At 40.6% G+C, this 20,828-nt stretch overlaps 2 protein-coding genes across 19 annotated transcripts in view; one reads left to right on the top strand and one right to left on the bottom strand.

The window, feature by feature from the left end:
* Window positions 1-20,586, bottom strand: part of MARCHF7 (membrane associated ring-CH-type finger 7) — a 43,855-nt gene extending 23,269 nt beyond the window's left edge. For 3 of the 4 annotated variants that reach the window (XM_056110178.1, XM_056110177.1, XM_056110175.1), the window contains exons 1-3: window positions 20,436-20,586; window positions 8,790-8,956; window positions 1,005-1,200 (exon numbers count right to left, since the gene is read on the bottom strand). In XM_056110178.1, the coding sequence (XP_055966153.1) occupies window positions 1,005-1,200; window positions 8,790-8,945 (352 nt within the window). In that variant the 5' untranslated portion in view covers window positions 8,946-8,956; window positions 20,436-20,586. Of the gene's footprint in view, window positions 1-1,004; window positions 1,201-8,789; window positions 8,957-19,885; window positions 19,909-20,435 lie in introns of those variants that run through there. The other variant, XM_056110176.1, reaches the window with a different exon arrangement.
* Window positions 20,587-20,666: 80 nt separating this feature from the next.
* BAZ2B (bromodomain adjacent to zinc finger domain 2B) overlaps window positions 20,667-20,828 on the top strand; it is a 407,328-nt gene continuing 407,166 nt past the window's right edge. For all 15 annotated transcript variants that reach the window (XM_056110107.1, XM_056110111.1, XM_056110106.1 and 12 more), the window contains exon 1: window positions 20,667-20,797. The gene's annotated coding sequence lies outside the window, so the exon portion shown is untranslated. The remainder of the gene's footprint in view (window positions 20,798-20,828) is intronic.

Raw genomic sequence — 20,828 nt, 5'->3', positions numbered from 1 at the left:
ACACGGCCAACCCAGGTTCGAGTCCCAGCATCCCATATGGTCCTCTGAGCACTGCCAGGAGTAATTCCTGAGTGCATGAGCTAGGAGTAACCCCTGTGCAACGCTGGGTGGGACCCAAAAAGGGGGGAAAAAAAAGCATGTAAAACAGTAATGAAATATGTCAACAAAAAAGTAATTTTAATAAATCTATAAATGGGGTAGAGTGTACATCTGATGGGGTGCTTGTCTTGCATGCAACTGACTCAGATTCAATCCTTGTATGGTTCTGAGTTCTGCCAGGAGTGATTACTAAGCACCACAGGTGTGGCTCCAAAGCAAACAAAAAAATTTAAATTCCAGTGTGGTCAGTTAATTCATCCAATATCATATACCTAGTCAAAGGGATAGAACCATGCCTTTCTAATTTCTTGTACCCAACAATTAGAGTAAAACCAACTATTTTTGATTAAGAATTTTATCATGTACCACCTCGGTATTATTTTAAAAAACATGCTTGATTTTTTGTAGTAAACGTGACTCCTCTAAAACTATTTTAAAAATGAGGCCAGAGAGACAGCTCAAAGAGTTGAGCAAATGCTTCCTATGCAGGAACTCAGGAGTCAACCCCCAGAACAACATGCACCGGTGAATACTATCAGACACAAACCCACACAAAGATGGGAGTAGATTAGGTAAACACTGAGGGATATGGCCCCCAAATAACCAAATTTATCCTCTATAATAATCAGTAGAATGCACAACACTTTTATCAACTTGAGCCATTCTAATTAATTAAAATTTGCTAATACCTATTTGCATAAGACATCTGTAAAATCCAAAGTAAATTTCAGTTCTGGCATAATACAGGATATATTTTGGAAAGCCACTATTACATCGCTGACTGACATGTCTTACATATATTACTTTGTAAGTAATAGTAATAGAAATAGAAAACACTTTGTCTATTTTTGAAAAAAAATTTACTCCAAAAATCATAGTGACTTTTACACAAATTTAATTCTTACCTGACACTGCATTTAAACCATGTCCAACACTTCTCCCAGCTGAGGTAGATGTACAGTTGGTACAAGAAAGCTTAGGTCTTTTTGAGTCATGATCCCTTTGCTGGTTTTGTGATCTTGAGCGTGCTCCCTGAGTTATCTCAGATTCACCATACCATGTAGACTGAAATGGTGATGTAGATGCTGATGCTGATGTGGTCTGTAGGTGAAAAAAGTTTTAAAATTATTAAACTTGTATTTAGAATTAAACATAAACTACCATGCTCTAATACAAGACCATTCATTCTTCACAAGCTCATTTTCTCCAATCATATTAAGATTTCTTTAGTCTTTTAGTCAACCTCCATCTTGCCCCCCCTTTATACATTTGTCCCTTTTATTCTGTAATGTACTTTGCTGGGCAGTCATGATTAAAATTAATAAGCCTTCTATGTGAATATAAACACTGAAACAGGAATTCTTGACAATTTTTTTTAAAAAGGTTTAACACCTTCTTAAGAGTTGGAGAGAATCCCTCCAAAGCCAATGTTACATAAAATAATTGATAATATGAAAATGACCCACATTCCTGGATCTAACACCTACTGCAGGATTAGAGGCAAATGGTATGCTAAGCAAAAAAGTCAATTTCTGCTTATCTATTTTTGGATTTTGGGTCACACCTGGCTGTACTAGGTGTATTCTTGGCTCTGTGCTCAGGAGATATTCCTTGTGGGTTTAGGGACCGAATGAAGTGCTGGGGTTCAAGCCCATACCGGGCGTATATAAGGCCAGATGACTTACTGCACTACCTCTCTGGTTCCCCGGAGAATAAATTTTTAGAAGTTTTAATGTTTTAATCTTTTAAAACATACATGATGCCTCTCGGACACATACACATACATTTTGGTTTAATGTTATCTTTTTTTTTCTTTTTGGGTAACACCTGGTGATGCACGGGGGTTACTCCTGGCTCTGCACTCAGGAGTTACTCCTGGCAGTGCTCTGGGGACCATATGGGATGCTGGGAATTGAACCCGGGTTGGCCACGTGCAAGGCAAACGCCCTAACCGCTGTGCTATCACTCCAGCCCCAAATGTTTTTATCTTTTAACATATACATAATGCCTCTCGGAAAGCCCGGCAAGCTCCCCACATGAGCAAAGCCTCGCAAGCTCCCCGTGGCACATTCAGTATGCCAAAACCAGTAACTATAACAGGTCTCATTCCCGTGACCCTGAAAGAGCCTCGATTGTTGGGAAAGACAAGAAAGGAGAGGCTGCTAAAATCTCAGGGTGGGGCGAAGAGACGTTACTGGCGCCTGCTCCAGTAAATGGATGAACAATGGGTTGACAGTGATACAGTGAACCTATACATAATATAAACAAAACAGCGCTAAACAAACGTCACTCAATGTCCAAACTGTTTTACTTGTCTTCATTGGTTAAATAGTGCAACGTAAAAAAGGAAATTAGTTGATCTTCTTAAATATTTAAGTAAAAAGAGTATAATTAAAGGACATTTACAAAATCACACTGTTTTTAAATAAAACTTTCAAGCCCGTCCTAATGTCTTTTCATGGAGATAGAGATAGATGCACACAGTACATCTGATATACAATCTCTATACTGGTTGGAGATAGTAATGAATGTCAAGAGGAAAAGACAGCAGTCTATAATTTTCTTTCTTGTTATGTCTATGTATTGGTATGTGGGTAATGCTGACCTCAAGTATGAGTCTGCTGCTGCAAATATTCCCTCTGCTTCAATCCTCTGAAAGAGGCTATGGTAGTACCAAACCTTACAGATAAGTGAAAAAGCAGAAGAGGCAAAGCAAAATACTAAGAACAGCTAGTATTTATCTTCAGTTTTCTACTTTCTTGCTCAACTTAACAAATAAATCCTATAATGATTTTTATAAAATTTTACAATTTCATAAAACTATAATGAGATGCTGCCTCACATATAACACAGTATTACCAGAATCAATGTTAAGTATTGGCAAAGATGGGCTTACTTTTCAAGCCTGTGTTTTCCCTTAAAGCCATGTATGGTTTGCCTTTCTCTGTCTCTGCTTATTTCCACTCAGGAGAAGCCTGTGTTCTCTTTCAAATGCACTTCTCTCTTTCTCTCCCCTCACATCTAAGTAAGTTTTAATAAAAACTGTAGCACTGTAATACCATCCTCCCGTTGTTCATCAATTTGCTCAAGCGGGCACCAATAACGTCTCCATTGTGAGACTTGTTACTGTTTTTGGCATATTGAATATATCACAGGTAGCTTGCCAGGCTCTGCTGTGCAGGTGGGATACTCTTGGTAGCTTGCCAGGCTCTCCGAGAGGGACAGAGGAATCGAACCTGGGTTGGCTGTGTGCAAGGAAAATGCCCTACCCGCTGTGCTATCGCAAACTACCTTTGAAAAAAAAAAAACAGTATTGGCAAAGTTCTGGCAGTATCAGAACTACCATATATATATCTGTTGGTGGAAATCTAAAATGGTCTAGTCAGCTTCACAAAGTGTCAATTCTTCAAATAACTGAATGTATAATTACACAGGACTGGGCATACTACCATAGGACTTATGGCTCAGTTTTTCCACTTTTAATAATCCCATGATAACTGAAAATATAAGTTCAAAAAGAACCTTACAGCCCAAATATCCGCTAGTGGATAAACCAAATGTAGTATTCATACTAAAAAATATTTATTATCCAGTAATATGTAAGTTATGATATATGCCAACAATGTAAATCAGCCCTCAGATATGCTGAGAGGCAGCTGCCGGAGATAGGAAAATGATGGAGTGGATGTTCAAGCTGCCTCCTGAACAATTAGTAGGGTCCTACTTCTTTCAGAATACTGAAAGAGAAAGCAAAGTTCCCAGACTTCCTTGTTCTATACAGCCCTTTCCATGGAGAAAAGAAAAAAAGAAATCATCTGGCACTCCTCTGGAAATCTACTGTAAGAGAAGGAACAAAATATTCTATAGATCCCCTGGTCACTCTAGCAAACCTCATCTGGGCAGAATAATGCCCACTTTGGGTAGCATGGGATTAGATGTTTAATATTTGACTAGAGTAGAACTCTACAGGACACAGAAAAAAAAAAATCAATACTACAGAAGAACTGGAATTGGTAACAGTAAGTTTCATGAGGGTTCAAGAGTTAAGAGATTATCTGGTTATTATCAGTTTCACAGCAACAGTACCTCCCTGCTGTCTGGCAAATCTTACTGGACAATGCTAAAGAGATATGACATGGGTTAAGGCACTTTATTTGTATGCAGATGACTGGCTGGGTTCCAGGAACATGGTTCCCTGAAAACTACCAGGGATACTAAGAGGGTGTGCCCTCACCCCTAAAAAACAAAAACAAACACAAACACGAAAAAGTACTCTAGGCTTTGTGTTGGGAAAATTTCCAGGGGTTGGGGGTACATGCTTTTAAGGCATGGATCCAAGTTGCACTGTACTCTCAGGCCCTAGTATTAAACAGTTCTACTGACACTAGTTAACTGAGTGACACTGGGAGTGATCCAAGAACCCTAAGCATGGTTAATTCAGCCCACCTTTCCCCAACATACTGTAAGTCTTATGAATGCCTAGCACTGTAACAACCTTGACCGACTTCCAGCATATAATATTTTCCTTGATGCCATTAACAATTTTCCTTTTGAATATATATACACGTATGTTTTCTTGCAGTAAATAAGGAAAAAATTCCCTCATAACAAAAACAAAGGGTCTTTCAACTACACAATGCAAAATAACAATATTCATTCTATAATAACCTAATAGACTCCTATAGAAAATAACAATATTCATTCTATAATAACCTAATAGACTCCTATAGAAAGTTTCATTTTACATTACTTTAAAAGTACACTAACTTGTGCCCAGAGAGACAGTTTAACAGTCTGAATACATGTTTATATGCTGGAGGCCAGGACTCTAACTTTTGCACTTGATCACAGCTGGATATGGCTCAAAAAAAAAGACAAAAAAATCAAAAGAAAAAACCATCTTTCACACTAAAGCAAGAGAAAAGGGGTTCCTTAAATGAAGATACAGAACAATATATTAAAAGTAATAAAATTGATCACATATTCAGAGGCCTACACAAATTTAACTTTTAATATCAAGCTACTTAAAACTACTTACATTTATCAAAAAGATGTTTACAGTTTTCAACCAATTTATAACAAAAATTTAAGATGAGTAACAAATACCCACAAGATTACTAACAGAAGCAGGCAAGCTTACAAAAGGCAGAGAATGAAAACATATTTAGAAAACTCAATATTCGTAACTTAGAATCTATACCTTCTTAAGGAAACAGTGCTACTTAGAAGTCTTAGATTCTTAACTTTAAACAATGTGTAACGTATGGAATGACAAGTGTCTGTACTATTAAAGGGGGGGTAAAGGAGGGAGAGGGGGCAAAGTGATAGTTGCACTGAATACTTGCATTGCACAAAGCCGACCCAGGTTCAATTCTTGGCACCCATGTAGTCCCCAGAGCCTGCCAGGAGTATGATACATAATACAAGTGGGGAAAAAACTATGCTCCTGTTTATATTTAAAGGTTTTATTCATTAAATGCACTACAAAGTTGAGCAATCTTAATGTTTATTTTTTGGCTGGGGATCACACTGGGAGTACTCAAGTCTTACTCCTGGTATGCTAGGGGAAGAGAGCAGGGAAAAGCAGAAAACATGGGGTGCTGGGGACTGAAACCAGGTCAGCTGCGTGCATAGCAACTGTCCCACCTGCTGTACTATCTTTCAGGCCTCTCTTAAGATTAAATAAAACCTTGCCACATGCAATTTAAATACTGTGATAACATACTATATCACAAGGATCAATTATATAAACCAAAGCAAAGCTGCAAAATAACAAAAGTAATTGTAACAATTACAATAAATGATATTTGAACTCTAATGTTCCAGGCTGTTCTAAATGCCTGAAATAAATGATATTTGAACTCTGATGTTCCATACTGTTCAGTTAATCTTACTAACTGCTTAATGAAAAAGCTACTGTTTTCACCATTTTACACAAGAAAAAAAGCAGAAATAAAATTACTTTCCTCAAGTAAAAATTGTTTCCATTTCTAAGTCAAATTTTAAAACAAAGCAAAACGATTAACAACTGAGTTATGATTTAAAATGCTATCATTTCCCAAAATACAAAACAGAATTAAATTTAAACAAAATAATTTTTATGCTGAGATTTAACTATAATATAAATGATATAAAATGATTGATATTAAAAAACTAGGAGGATGGGGTGCAAACAAGACTCCAGCCTATGCTTCTTGCAGGTAGCTGACCCAGGTTTGATTCCCAGCATCCCAAAAGGTCCACTAAACTAAATTTGCCAGGATTGATACCTGTGTGCTGAACTAGGAGCAACCCCTGAGTACCTTAGGGTATGGCCCCCAAACAAAAACAAATTAAAAAAAGCTGAGGAATGGTCTCAAAACAGTTAAGCTAAAAAATAAGTCTTAACACTGATGTAGTGTATATCATGCAGCAAGAAAGGCAATTACTGACTAAATTATATGAAAAATGAGAAGGATGTAAAGTAATTTGCCCAGAAAACCAAATATTTAACTCCCTCCAGTTGAGGCAATACGAGAATCTATGTTCCTTACTAGTTCACGGTCACAGTCCTCCCGTTGTTCATCGATTTGCTCGAGCGGGCCCAGTAACGTCTCCATCGTGAAACTTCTTGTTACTGTGTTTGGCATATCGAATACATCACGGAGAGCTTGCCAGGCTTTGCCGTATGGGCGAGATACTCTCGGTAGCTTGCTGGGCTCTCTGAGAGGGCGCGGAGGTATCAAACCCGGGTCGGCCATGTTGGCTGTGTGCAAGGCAAACGCCCTACCACTGTGCTATCGCTCCAGCTCCTCACTAGTTAGCTCTGAAAAATCTGACAAACATGAGCAGCCCAAGTTTTATAAAGGCAACAGAGAAAAATAGCTTGTACTTATTAAAATTAAGTCTTATTAAGTCTTCAAAACATTTGTATAGGATGTAAAATATGTGTGACCCGGGGGGGGGGGGGGCTCTAACTGGGGCTCTATGATGGGTTCCTATATAGGACTCGGATGGGACTCCCTGACGGGGTGCTCTATGGGCTCTGATTGAATTCCATGATGGGGCTTAGGGTCTGGGCTGTGAGTTGGGAGCTTTAATCTGAGGCTTTAATGTGGGCCCTGTGTTTGGGATTCTCTCATGGGGAACCATCAGGACCACCCCCCCCACTTCCACCCCCCACCTCGTGGCTCTCTGTGTGGTGGAAAGTGGCAAACATGACGGGCAGTTGATTTTCAGTTTCACAGGCACAAAATGCTATGTGTATTCTGATAAAGGGGAATTGGCTGTGTCTGGCTTCAAGGAAACAGCCTGGGAGATGGTGTTGACATGCCAAAATGCTGAAATTTTTCATCATTAGATTTTTTGGTGGGAACAACGTAGCTGAATTTTTAAAAATTAAAAAAAATTTTTTTCAATAGCACAGAGCTGGAGTGGCAGTAGCACAGCAGGTAGGGCGTTTGCCTTGCACGCGGCCAAGCCCGATTCAATTCCTCCACCCCTCTCGGAGAGCCCGGCAAGCTACCAAGAGTATCCTCCCCGCACGGCAAAGCCTGGCAAGCTCCTCGTGACATATTCGATATGCCAAACACAGTAACGAGTCTCACAATGGAGACGTAACTGGGCCTGCTCGAGCAAACTGATGAACAATGGAAGGACAGTGCTACAGTAAAATATGTGATGCACCCTCTGGTAAACAAAAAAATTTTAACTTATAAAAGAAACTGTTCAACATTTAAGAATAGTTCATATAAAGTGGGTTGTAGATTAGGGGCATTTTAGAGGAATATCTTATTTATCCCAGTCTCTTATAATTTATACAAAATGCTTATAACTGTAAATATTTTAAAATCAGATTGCTATATAGTCTACTTAACTACATGTTTTTAAGATTTAGAAATTTTAATCATCAGCAACAACATACACAAAAATCCCAATCCTCCAGAAATTTACTTTTAGATTCAATTAAATATTAGACTAATAAATCACATGACCTAAGTAGCTATTCAGTCAATAATGAATAAATTTAAATACGATATGTGTACAGGATATACTGCATTAAACCAACAAATTATGTCTTGATACTTATCCTTTTCAGCCTATCATAAAAGTTATGTCATTTCAAATCACAAGTGCTGTTAAGTCCAAAGGCTTACCTAAGGGTAGCTTGATACACATATGAATTAGGGCATTTATTATTAACTATGAAAATAATCTTGTCATCGTTTGGAGGAGAGTTTCCCAAGCATTGCTCAGGGGTCCTGAGGCTATAAATACTTTGTGCAACTATGAGGGTAGTTCAAAACCCAACAACCTAGTACTCAAAACCCACACATTTTTTAAAGAGTTCTTGAATAGTGTGACTTTCCCAAAGGGCAGTTAATTGAAAACCATCTACCTCTTTAAATGCAAAGTACTTTGAAGCAATACTCTAAAACAACACAATAAGAAACACCTAACAACTATTATTCCACAATGCTTTGTGTACATGCAGAATAATCCAAGAAGTAAGAGTGATGTTAAAGAGAAAGAACTTAGGTTTGGTTGAATCAACAAGGCCACCAGAGTGACCAGCATAATTTAAAAAAAGGTATTTGAGAAGAAAAATTTAAATAAACATTCAATTTCCACTAATCCTTTTAATTCATAAATTTGGATCCAAGGATTTTTAAATGGGGACTGTGCATATATATTCCAAATTAAATGGTTACCTGATATTCAGAATCCAGTCTAAATGAAGAGTCTCGTGGGTGATATACGGTATCATTTAAACTACTACCTCTGTTTCCAGACATCATTCGAGCACTTAAAGAGCTGGAGGGTTGAACAGAAATTCTTCTTGGAATCCGAGATGGTTTGGACTCCATGTTTAAGGTTCCTGTGGAATGCAAATTTTGATTAATTGCCATGGGCAAAAGCATGCAACCTTAGGTTGTTAATCCTCAATTGTCAGTTCGAATCAAGAATCAACCAAGCAAATCAAACATATCAAGCCCGATAACCATAACCAAGTCGTCACCCCTATTCTACAAGGCTTCAACACTCGTTGAAGTTCAAAGGTTCCCTACTGGGAGTAAAGGTGATAAAAGTAGGATGGAGAATTGAAATTTGTTTTCTTCTATTCTGGGCCTTTCTAGCAATGTGAATTTTTGTGGTGAATGATTTTGTGTTCTGAGGATTTAAACAGTATGACAAAATTGTTTAAGAACTCTAGAACTATTAAATATAATGTTTCCTATTCGTACCTCTTAATAGTATATTTGTACAATTTCCATATTACTGTTTTACATTTACAATTTTACTACTAAAAATTCTGGATGTTTCACTAAGTATTATTTTTATCTACCACTGTTCAAATACTTAAATCAAATCTCCCCCACATTCCTCAAGTATTCTCTCATACACTTCTGTGATTGTTAAGCATGCATTCCCTATCCAATTTCTGATCATGAAACAAGCATTTTCCTTCATTTGTTCTTTTAAGAATTCATACTATGTGTAACATCATGCTATAATTTTTTTTCTGTCTTTGTATCTTCCATTCTCAAAAGTCAGAATACTTTTCAAATTTTCACTCCGCATTTTTCAGTGCATGCCAAGAGTTACTGTTATCTACACATAACAAATAGAATTATAATCCAGGTAATAGTTACAAAGGTTATGTAGAAACCATAGACAGCAACTGATCCAGACTGAACATGAGGGGAGGGAACAGGGGAGGAGGGAAGAAATCATGTGGATGAAATTATGAATTGGAAAAAAAATAAGAAAGGAGGTATAATTGTGTTCGGGTGAATATTTATACAGCTGTAAAAACGTAAATTAATTATACCAAATCAATTTTAACCAAAAACATCCTAGGGGATGGAGATGTGGGGGTAAACAAAGGCTGTTGATTCAACACATTTAAAACTGAAAAATCTTGGAATAACAAACACATCACTAAAAAACTGGAACAACTAAAAACTGAAGGGAGGCTGCCTTCCTTTCCATGAAAGTGGGACAGGAATAAGATTAAGTACTACTGTTTTCTTTAAAGTGGATCTTATTTCCTGGTTGTCCAGCAGAGTCTCTATGACCAGAAAAGTTCTAAATTATGTTCATTTTCTCAGGGCACTTATTAATAGTTCTGGACTGGAGCAATAGCACAGTGGTAGGGCGTTTGCCTTCCATGCAGCCAGCCCAGCCAAACCAGGTTCGATTCCTCTGCCCCTCTCGGAGAGCCCAGCAAGCTACCAAGAATATCTCGCCCGCAAGGCAAAGCCTGGCAAGTTCCCCGTGACGTATCCAATATGTCAAACACAGTAACAACAAAGTCTCACACTGGAGATGTTACTGGGCCCGCTCAAGAAAACTGATGAACAACGGGAGGACAGTGACAGTGACAGCTTTGCTTCTTAAAAGTAGCCTGGTTTGACAAAGAAGAGAAATCTTTCTAATCTTCAGCTTTTAACATGCCTTTTATTAGGAAGAGATAAATTAAAAACAGAACATTTAAAAAAAGGCATACAATAGGAGAAATAGACCAAAGGAAGTAGAACTGTCCATTTATCCATAAATATGGCCATAAAAATACTGAATGATTTTGTGTTCTGAAGATTTAAACAAGGTGACAAAATGTTTTAAGACTAGAACTATTTTAAATCAAATGCTTCTTAATCATACCTCTTAAGAGTAAATTTGTACACAATTTTTACTTGCAGAACAAGATTAACCTAATAGGAAATCTGTTCAAAACAAATCTCTTAGGAGATGGCAAAGAGGCAGAGTCCTCAAGAGAGCTATTATTTATACTGCATAAAACTATTTTTGGTGACTCCTCTACATAAATTGATTGAATTCTGACAATGTAGGTGGTACAAAAAATCTTACATAATTTGGTTGCGTAAGTTGTAGGTCAAAAGCGTAAAAATGGTTAAAAAATTAAAACTTGCTGTTCTTAAAAAGCTACCGATTTAGAAGGTATAAACAAGACATTTTCAAAATCAGTCAAGTTTTTAGTTGGTTAATATGTACTCAGCATTTATGAATTCTGACGAGGACCAACAATGAACATATTCAGAGTACCAAGGATGTAGTCTGGTAAAGAACTACACAGACGTCAACATGACTTAGTTAAAAATGCTATGGGGGAGAAAGTATACCCAAGAAAAACAAAACATAGTAGCAAGGAAAAGATACTGGAAGCCTAGTGACGACTTTTTAGTTAAGCATTATGAAGTACAGCACACTCAAAAAAGTTCATATGTACCATCTTTCCTCACTGGTCATTAAATGATCTTAGTTTTTTTTTTGGGGGGGGGGGGACGGGGGACGGGATGGACATATGCATGGTTCCAGGCACCAGGTTTCTGGCTGAGCCTGATTCTCCCAGGCACACTAGACTATGGGACTTTTAAAAAACTGTATTTCTTTAGATTTGATTCTACAGTTGGGCAGTCAAGCTCTGTTTGTAAAATACCACCAGTGCATTTTCCCCAGTTGATGACAAATGTACATAATGAATTTTGCACTTGGTTTTAAGTCTTGCTAACACCATGAATTTTTCATTTTTGTTGCTGTGGCACCCGGGCAACCATATTTGGTTTTGCTCAGGAGTCACTCCACGCCAGAGATCAAACTCTACACAAGAAGCGCATGTGCTCTTCAAAATTGTGTCATACCTGGTCCCTTGAAATTCCCAGAGCAACCCCCGTACCCCTGCCACCTCCATTTTCCCTGCATTTCCTCTCCCTTTTTGTGATGACTGAAGACCCAACTCTTAGGATACTTGGTTATGGTGCTTGTAACACTTAATTTCAGTGTTTCTGGAGGCTCCCACATTTTAATGATAGGGCTCACACATCTTGGTGGTGGTGACTCCAGGACTATACTTAACATATAGGCAGGTAGGTCCAGGGACTCCAACAACTAAATTATCCCCAATCCAGTCCCCTTGAGAAATTCCTCCCTACCCTTTTCTTTTGTTCTTATTGTTATGACTTGGGACAGGGGGTGCACATATCGTTGATCCTGGTAAAAGAACAACTGGCCATAGTGCTAGTTAGCAATCACACACTTTAGTTGGTACCTACACAACTGCATCAAAAATAACACATTTTGCTGCACCAAGAGTACACACAGCAGAGGGACAACATTAGGCCTATGTCAGTAGCACTGGGAATAGAACACATGAACACACTCTTGCACAATAGGCACTTTCATCAGAGTCCTCCTGGATCTCCTACTTGAAATACTTAATTTCATTATTAAACTTATGTTTGCGGGCCAAAGAAACTGTATGGGAGTAAAGGGCATGCTTTGCATGCAGTTGAGTACAGTGTGTTCCCTAGCATGGAGCACTGCCAGGAGTAAGCCTCTCCCCCTCCCCCACAAAACATAAATTCTGTGAGAATTAACAGAAGATATTACCCACCTGTCTCCTTTGAATGCTCTTAAGAATTAGTTCAGGGGTTGAAGGCTAGCTCAAAAAGCTGAAATGTTGTATTTTACATGCTTGAGGCCAAAAGTTCTATCCCCAATACCATAATAACCATCAGACCTGATGAGCATAAGGAACACAGTACTGCCAGATCTGAGTACTAAACTAATAGGCTCACATTGCTGGGCAGAGTAACACAAAGGGAGTCCTCCATTTTCCCCTCCAGAAAAGACTGGAGAGAACAGAAGATAGGAATCTCTTCGCTTTGCATGAGAACGCAGGCCTACGTATGTTTAAGAGAACTTGAGCATGTTCCATATTCTGCATAAGAACAAGATGGGATTAGCTGTTCCTAAGAAGTAGGAAACCCACATTCAGCCAGGATTCTGCACTGATATTTGAAGATCTCAGGCCATTAGAAGGGTAGAAGAATAGCCCATCTGTTGCTCGAGATCTTAGACCAATACAAGCCTCTGCCATCTCCACAAGTGGTCTCTACCCGAATCCATAGCCAGGTGTGTCTTATGTGCCACAACCAAGCAAAATCCACTTCTACAACTCTGCACTTTAGTGAAGGGTGCAACTGCCCAGTGATCAAGTGTGTAGTAAAGTTTGCCTGAAACATTAAGGCTAAATCACTGAAGCTTTTTTTAATCACCAAAAAATGTATTATTTCCCATAAGTATCCCAGAAACATACCAAATAGATCTTTCAAAGGGAAACCAGTAATCCACCCATCTACCTTGTTTTGCCTAGTCTTAATAACTGATTAATATATTAATTTTATGCTTTTCTGGAATTATGAGAAGAAACTTTCTATAGGTTATGGGCTTGGGAGTTACAAAAGATCCTGAAACAATTAAAACCTCCAAGTTAAGTTAGCATTAACAAGTTATTAACGATAATGTCTCCAACACAAGGATCAAGGTAGAGAAAAAAGGGCAAGTATAACTCAAGTACAAAAATTTTACTTTAATAATTAGAGAGTAGGATGTATGAGGATTTAGAGTATTGATGAAGTACAATCACTCGTGGATTTTGGTTGTTTTCTTTTTTTGCCATTGAGTTGAGTGTAAGAATCCAAATCAAGATGAACTGGTTTAAAAAATAAGATTGAGGGCTGGGAGATAACTAAAGGACTGAAGTAAATACTTTGCAGAATGGAGCCTAGCACAGCATGGTTCACAAGTAATGAACCATGGAGTCACAATCAGGTGTCACAAAACCAAAACCAAACATGAAAAGAAAAATCATTTGTAGATCCCAGAAGTGGTCCAGAAGCATATTCTGTAATAGCTTTTTAAATACAGGAAGGCTGGTTAGGCTGGCATATTAATTATGCTGCAATAATTAAAATGCCCCCTATTATCCTTTGTATTAAATATATTGTTTACTTTTCTAAAACAGAAAACTGAGTCTAGGCAAGCTTATCTTTTAGTCAAGCATTACACAGTGGTCTACATACTTCCCCTATATATAAAAGTCACCGCCTAGCCTTCAGTTTACTTTGTACTTTTTACTGGTTGTCTTAGTGCTCCTTTCACCTGTTAATTATGCACAATTAGAATTTGGGGCAGTATGAAAAACTCAACTGGAAAAACATGTGCAGCAAAGACATTCTATCAATTATTCTACTGGAGAGTAAAGCTATCTATGAGCTGTAGCAAACTGCCTACCAAATAGGGCTTGGAGCTTTTCTTTACCAAATTTGGAAAGCTACTAAATCCTAAGAGCAGAGAAATAGCAGTGTAATGCTGAAAAGATTTTTGTTGCTTATAAAGAGATCTCTGAAACAGTTATCTATCCTTTCATATTACTGTGTCCCATTACTACAAAGATCTGTTTAGGATTTGTTAAGAATCACATAGTCACAAATAAACAAAAAAAACCTAAAAAAAGCTGCCACCCATATTAACAACGAAACTCCTTATTTTCCTTCATATTAGATATATTCATTAATAGTTTATTTTTCTAAAACAAAACTGCGGTTACGCAAGCATTTCAATTTTTAGCTCAATTATACTATGTGCAGAAACTTGATAGCTGAAAGGGCAAATAAGCTTTGCTCTTTACTTGTGACTAATGTTCAAGGTCTACACCTATAAATGGGGATTAACTGTCTATTCCACAGCTGCCTTGTTAGCCTTGCAAATACACATTATGTATTCAGAAAAAAATCTAGCCATTAATATTAGAACAAAAAATATTTTTCTCACAAATAATTATATATTCCATTGACTTTTTAATTAAAGTATCTAAAATATCTTTAACACATAGTAAAAAAACTAGAGTTAATTTGGGGGCGTTAGGAGATGGAATTATGAGTCACATTCTATATCTGAGGGTTACCCAGAACCATGATGGGTGCTGGGGGGCGTCCTCTGCAGTGTTAGGATTAGAATCTGGGGCTCCCACATGCTGATTATTTGCTTCAGCTTTTGCGAAATTTTCTCGGTCCTACAAAATTTTTAAATAATTACAGATTTATGTAAAGGAGGGTAACTAGTGCATGCAGCTGACCCGGGTTCAATTGCTCCGCCCCTCTCGGAGACTCCGGCAATCTACTGAGAATATCTCGCCTGCACGGCTAAGCCTGGCAAGCTACCTGTGACATATTCAATATACCAAAAAATAGTAACAAGTCTCACAATTTGTTGTGAGATGTTACTGGTGCCCGCTCGAGCAAATCGATGAACAACGGGAGGACAGTGACAGTGACCTAAGAAAAACAAAAAATGGGGGGGGGGGGGGGAAGGGGAAGATACATTAATATTGTATACCTGGATTAAAAAAAATTACTTATTAGAATTGTTCTCGGGGGGATCATAACCAGTGAGGCTGGAGACTATACCCAATATTGCTCAGGGTGCTATGTCTAGAACCCGGGCCCTCTTCTTGCATGTGTAAGAAGGCTTATCACATAAAAATAGTAGAGAGGATAGAGTGATTCTGAATACCGCAAATGGTCCTCTGAGCCAACCAGGAGTGATCTCTGAAGTCAGAGCCAGAGTAAACCCTGAACAGACTGGAGTGCCCCCAAACAAACAAATTGCATGACTCAATTCTTTTTTCCTATGAAAAACTTCAAACGTTTACAAATACCAAGATAATGATCTTCTGGGTCAGTGATAGTACAGTGGGTAGGGTGTTTGCCTTGCATGCACCTGACTCAGCCTGATTCACACCCAGCACCTCAGGTTTTTTTTTCCTTTTCCTTTTCGGGTCACACCTGGCAATGCACAGGGATTACTCCTGGCTCGCACTCAGGAATTACCCCTGGCGGTGCTCAGGGGACCATATGGGATGCTGGGAATTGAACCCGGGTCGGCCCTGTACAAGGCAAACGCCCTACCTGCTGTGCTATTGCTCCAGCCCCGCAGCACAGTCTTCAGCCCTACCAGTAATAAAATTCCTGAGTGCAGAGTCAGGAGTAAGCCCAGCATAGCTAGGGGAAGAAGCCACCTTTTGGGGCGGAGTGGAGATAATGAGTTTCCATGTACTAACCAACTATCCCCAACAATAATCATGACCTTTATTTCCGGGGGGGGGGGGGGGGAGGGAGGAGTTTCTGGGCCACACCAGTCTTCACTCTGGGCTTACTTTCTGGTACTGTGCTCAGGGTTCACTCCTGGCAGGCTGAGGACTATACGAGATGCTGGGGATCAACCCAGGTTGGCAGCATGCATGACAAAGCACTGTACCCATTGTACTCTCCTTGTGCCTCCCACTATCTTGTCAATTTTAAAGTAAATATCAATCATATCATCATGAAGAATGCCTCTTCTTAAAGTATACTGAACAATCTGTAATTAATTATAAACAATAGCTACTAATTCACATATGCATATTTCTTTGCATCCTGCAGCTGCTGGTCCACCAAGGAAGAGGTAGAATCTTATGTCCCATTCCCTGAATATGCACTAGTATTGTGGAACTTATTTTGACCCACGAGAATACCGTGTAAGTGACATGAGATTTGCAAAGCAGTAAGTCTTAATAACTTTCATTTCACTCTCAACTTCTCAACTGCTGTCTTGAGATTTCCCCCAGCCAACCTCCCATGTCATTAAAAAAAAAAAACAAAACAAAACAAAACAAAAAAACAAATGGAGCAAATCCTAAATGTTAACAAACACCAACTGCTAGACATGAGCAATGCCATATTGGACCTACAAGACTGAGATATCCTCCAGCTGAATGCTTATACATGAGTGAGCCCAGGCAAAACATGATTTGCCCAATTGGTGCACAGAACTGTAAAAAAAAAAAAAGTAAATAGCAATTTTAACCCACTAGATTTTGAGGTGCTTTTAGCTGACAAATATTTAAGACACAAAAATATACTCAATTCTGAAAAAACAGCAGAAGTCTATGATGTTAAGTTTAAGTCTACACTAACCTCAGTACTTCTTGAGATAAGCTGTTCTCATACAGTTTTAAGTGCTAAATTTTAGTATAAATTTCAAATAAATAACTCACCAAGAGTTATCTTTTCAGGGCTTTTTTTTTTTATTAAAGTGAGAAACATCAATGATAATGGGGAAAAAAAGAATTACTTTTCAAGATTCAAAATTTGTCCTCCTTTAAAGCTGTTGACAAAAATGGGCGTGGAGCTGATGATTTTATAACCAGGCGTTCAACTTATCTAGTCTAACCAGTAGAGCTATCAATGTATCTCAGAGCAAGAAAAACCAGCTTTGCTCATGAGTCCAGACCAGACCAAAAAAACTGAAAATTCAGACCAATGAAGATTAACCCCCAGTCGAACTGTCAAACTATAAACTTACCTCCCACCCCTTCACTTTTTAGAGTTATCATATTAAAGGCAAGTTTTGTAAAATAATGATATATGAGAAGGTCAATGGTTTTTCAACGTAAAGAAATTTTGCTCTAGCAAATTCGAGATTTTAGGAACTTGAAGTCATACCCAATCTTAAAAAGCAATTCTAATGTGATCAGTTTTTGATTAACTGTTAAAAGATTCATTAGTTTTTAAATCTGTTGTTTAAAAATCAGGTTTAATATAAGTTCTGCATTTCACTTGGGCATTTTCCACTTATTACTGACAATTAACAGAAAGATGTATCAACAAAAATAATATAAAAATAATTATTTGGTTTAGGGGCACAATAGTGATCTCTACTCCAAACAGCATAGAACATTTTCTTAAACAGTACAGGTCTTTCATGCCATGTTCCACATTCCATTCAATTTGTTTTAGCTATTGGTAACAAACTGTTAAGTCTAAAGCCATGATACCATGACTTTGCAGTTAGCTACAAATTTCTTCCTCTGAACATCTCAGTTCAAGCATTAAGCACAATAAAAAAAATTATACCCCAAGATTAAGCATTCTTTCTCTGTGCTCCCAAAACATTATACTTAAACAAACCTAACAATGGTTCTACATTAGTCATTAGACTAAACTGAGTTGTGGAGGGCATACAATTCTATAAAGCTTTCTTATATAGGCACCACTAATCTAATCATAACACAAAAATTGTTAAAATTCAATTAATAATATGTTACTTGTTTCTTCAAATATATTAAAAGGGGGGGGGCAATTGTGTTTTGGTTTGGAGCCATACCTAGTCCTGGTCAGGAATTACAAATATCAGATATGGATATGGAGCTGATTTGAAAAAATGTCTTTCAGAATATCATGGATGACTTTTAGGTACATCTTATTATCTCCTATCTTCATACAGAATGTGTCTGTGACCATCTGTGTAGTATAGAGGCATCTTTGTGACTTAGCTGCCTATTGGATAGAAAGTCAATCTTGTACCTAAGAAGAAATGTTTATTTTTATTGAATAGTCTGGCCCAGAATGCAACTTTGGGGAAAAATCTAACAATACATAGATTACATAGATTACTATACATATACATATACCATCAGGCTTGAGTGAATGTGATAAAATTTAGGACAAAGAAGAGTTTGTTCTGGTATGAAACATATATTCTTGTGTAGAAGTAGTCAGTATTCTGAGGGCTGATGACTTTTCCAGGTAGAATAAAAAAAAAAGATTAAGTGAATATAAACACCTGAACCCTGAATAACAATTCAAATACCCACTTAAAATTAACTCTCCAAGTATTATGAACCCAGCGTTGTTAACTGCTACACATTCCACATAATTTGAGCCTTAGCTCATCTCTAGGAATTACCTGCTTTGCTACTGCAGTGAATCTGGGGCGTTCTGTAAGGACGGCAAAATTAAGGCTCACTACTAGACTTTCTGATCGTTTTAACACCTAAAACACTTCTGTTCCACCAAATACAGTTGAAAAACTGCGGAGTTGGGATACCCGACTTCTCAAGGAACAATTCTGTGGACCTGGGAACAACAACAATCTAGCCACTTAACTATATACTGTTTGATTCTTCAATCCAAAAAAAAAAATCTTTATTCTTACCTTACTCTTATTTTATCTTTACTCAAAAATCCACCATTACTCTTACTTTACTCTCAGTTCTGACCAGAAACCGCAGGATCGTGAAGGGGGGGGAAAAAAAAACACAACACAACACAACACAACACAGGGGCGTGCAAAGGGCCTAATATTACAGCTCAGGCGTTATGGGAGCAGGAAGGCAAGAGATTAGGTAGGATGAGACTAGGAGGAGAATGGCCCCAGAGAAAATTCCCAGCGTGGAATGTCGGGAGCATGGGCCCAGGACGTGCACCCATTCGGTGGCGAAAGCTGCAGACCCTCGCCAACAGCCACCCCACCGACCCCTCCCCTTTGTCTCAGGGCCTGAGAAGGCCTTAAGCCCAAGTGGGGAGCGCGACCCCCACCCCCCACCCCGAGTTCAGAGACGGTGAAAAAGGCTACTTCCACCTTTCCCGGCCTCCTCTCCTACTTCTCACAGACCCCCATCCCCGGCCCCAATCAAAAGTTTCTCGAGTGAGTAAGATTTCAGCCATCTCGTTCCTCACCACCCCGCCCCCCCCCCCCCCCACTCCCCGGCCTCCTCTCCGCGTTCAGCCCGCCAGCCACGACTCGGAGCTGCCCCCACCCCACCCCACCCCACCCCACCCCACGCCACCCGGGCGAGCCCTCCTTCGAGTTTCTCACTTGGAGGAGTGCCACCCGCCGGGACACATTTACTGCACTTCCTCATCCTAGTCCGCGACGCAGACAGGTGGGGGCGAGGCCGCCGGGAGGAGCCCGGTTCCGCGCCGTCCCCTCCGCGTTCCACCGCACTACGCAGTTTCCACACGGCGAGGGGGCGTCCTCCGCCTCGAGCCTTCCATCTTTTGCACTCCGCACGCCAACAGGTCTCCCCTCCGCCGAGCGAGCCCCACCTCCGCCTCCGCCTCCGCCCCCGCCCCCAACCCGACTCCGACCCCGACCCCCGCCCCCCGCCGGGCCACCTTACGAAAAGAACTCCCCCGAAGTCCGCGAGTCCCGCAGCCGGGCGACCCGTCGCGGGCCCCGTCCTCAGCGCCATCGAAGGGACTGGCCACGGTCCTTCCTGCCCAGGCGAGGCCGGCCCGGCAGCAGCCTGCCCCTCCCCAGCGCCTTCGATGCCCTGTGCCCCCGACACCTCACTCGTGACATTCCCGGCCCACCCTCAGGGGCACCCTCCTCACCCGGACTGGGGGAAGAAAAAAAAAAACCCAAACCGGCGGCCGCCACCAGCCGAGGGCGGGTGTCCAGCTCCCAAGCCCTCGCCCAGCCCTGTGAGGAAAAAGACGCACAATCAACCCTCCGCGCCCGTCACAAAGTCCACCCAGGGCCCACTCCCGCCCCCGCACGGCGGCCCTACCCCGCCGCGATCCCACCTCGCCGAGGGAGGCAGCGGCCGCCGCGACCTCAGGCCCGCACTCGGTTTCCTCCCCTCCCCCACTCACGGCCCGGACTCGAACCACCACCCCCGGGTGGGGAGGGGGTGGGAGTAGAAGCCCGGGGCCCGCGGCTTTCATTACCCCTGCTCCGCGATGGCCCCGCACAGGGTGCGTCCCGCTCGTCGCCAGCGCCCGTCGCCTTCCTCCTCCGAGTCCTAGGCCCGTAACCGAGTCCCAGCAGTCGACAGCGAGGCACAATGGCGCCCGCCCCTCTCCCGGATCCGGCGCAGCACCAGCCGCCACCGTTAAATGCCCCTCCCCTCTCCGCCTCCTCCCGCACGCCCCCACTTCGCGCACTCCGCCGGCTTCTCGCGAGAGTGGCGGCTCTGCGGGGATCCGAGAGCTGCGGGCTGGGCTCTTCGTACCCCACCGCGGGGTGGTGCTCTGACTGCGGCAACCGTTGAAGGGCTGGCTGCCCCTGGGGAGGCGACGAGGCGCCACCGGTAAGCGGCTGCGGCTGGTCGGCCGGCGGGC

Source organism: Sorex fumeus, unplaced genomic scaffold, assembly GCF_029834395.1.
Source record: "Sorex fumeus unplaced genomic scaffold, SorFum_2.1 ptg000009l, whole genome shotgun sequence".
Classification (NCBI taxonomy): domain Eukaryota; kingdom Metazoa; phylum Chordata; class Mammalia; order Eulipotyphla; family Soricidae; genus Sorex; species Sorex fumeus.
The sequence above is the reverse complement of the archived record's forward strand: the minus strand, read 5'-3'. Positions and strand labels throughout refer to the sequence as shown.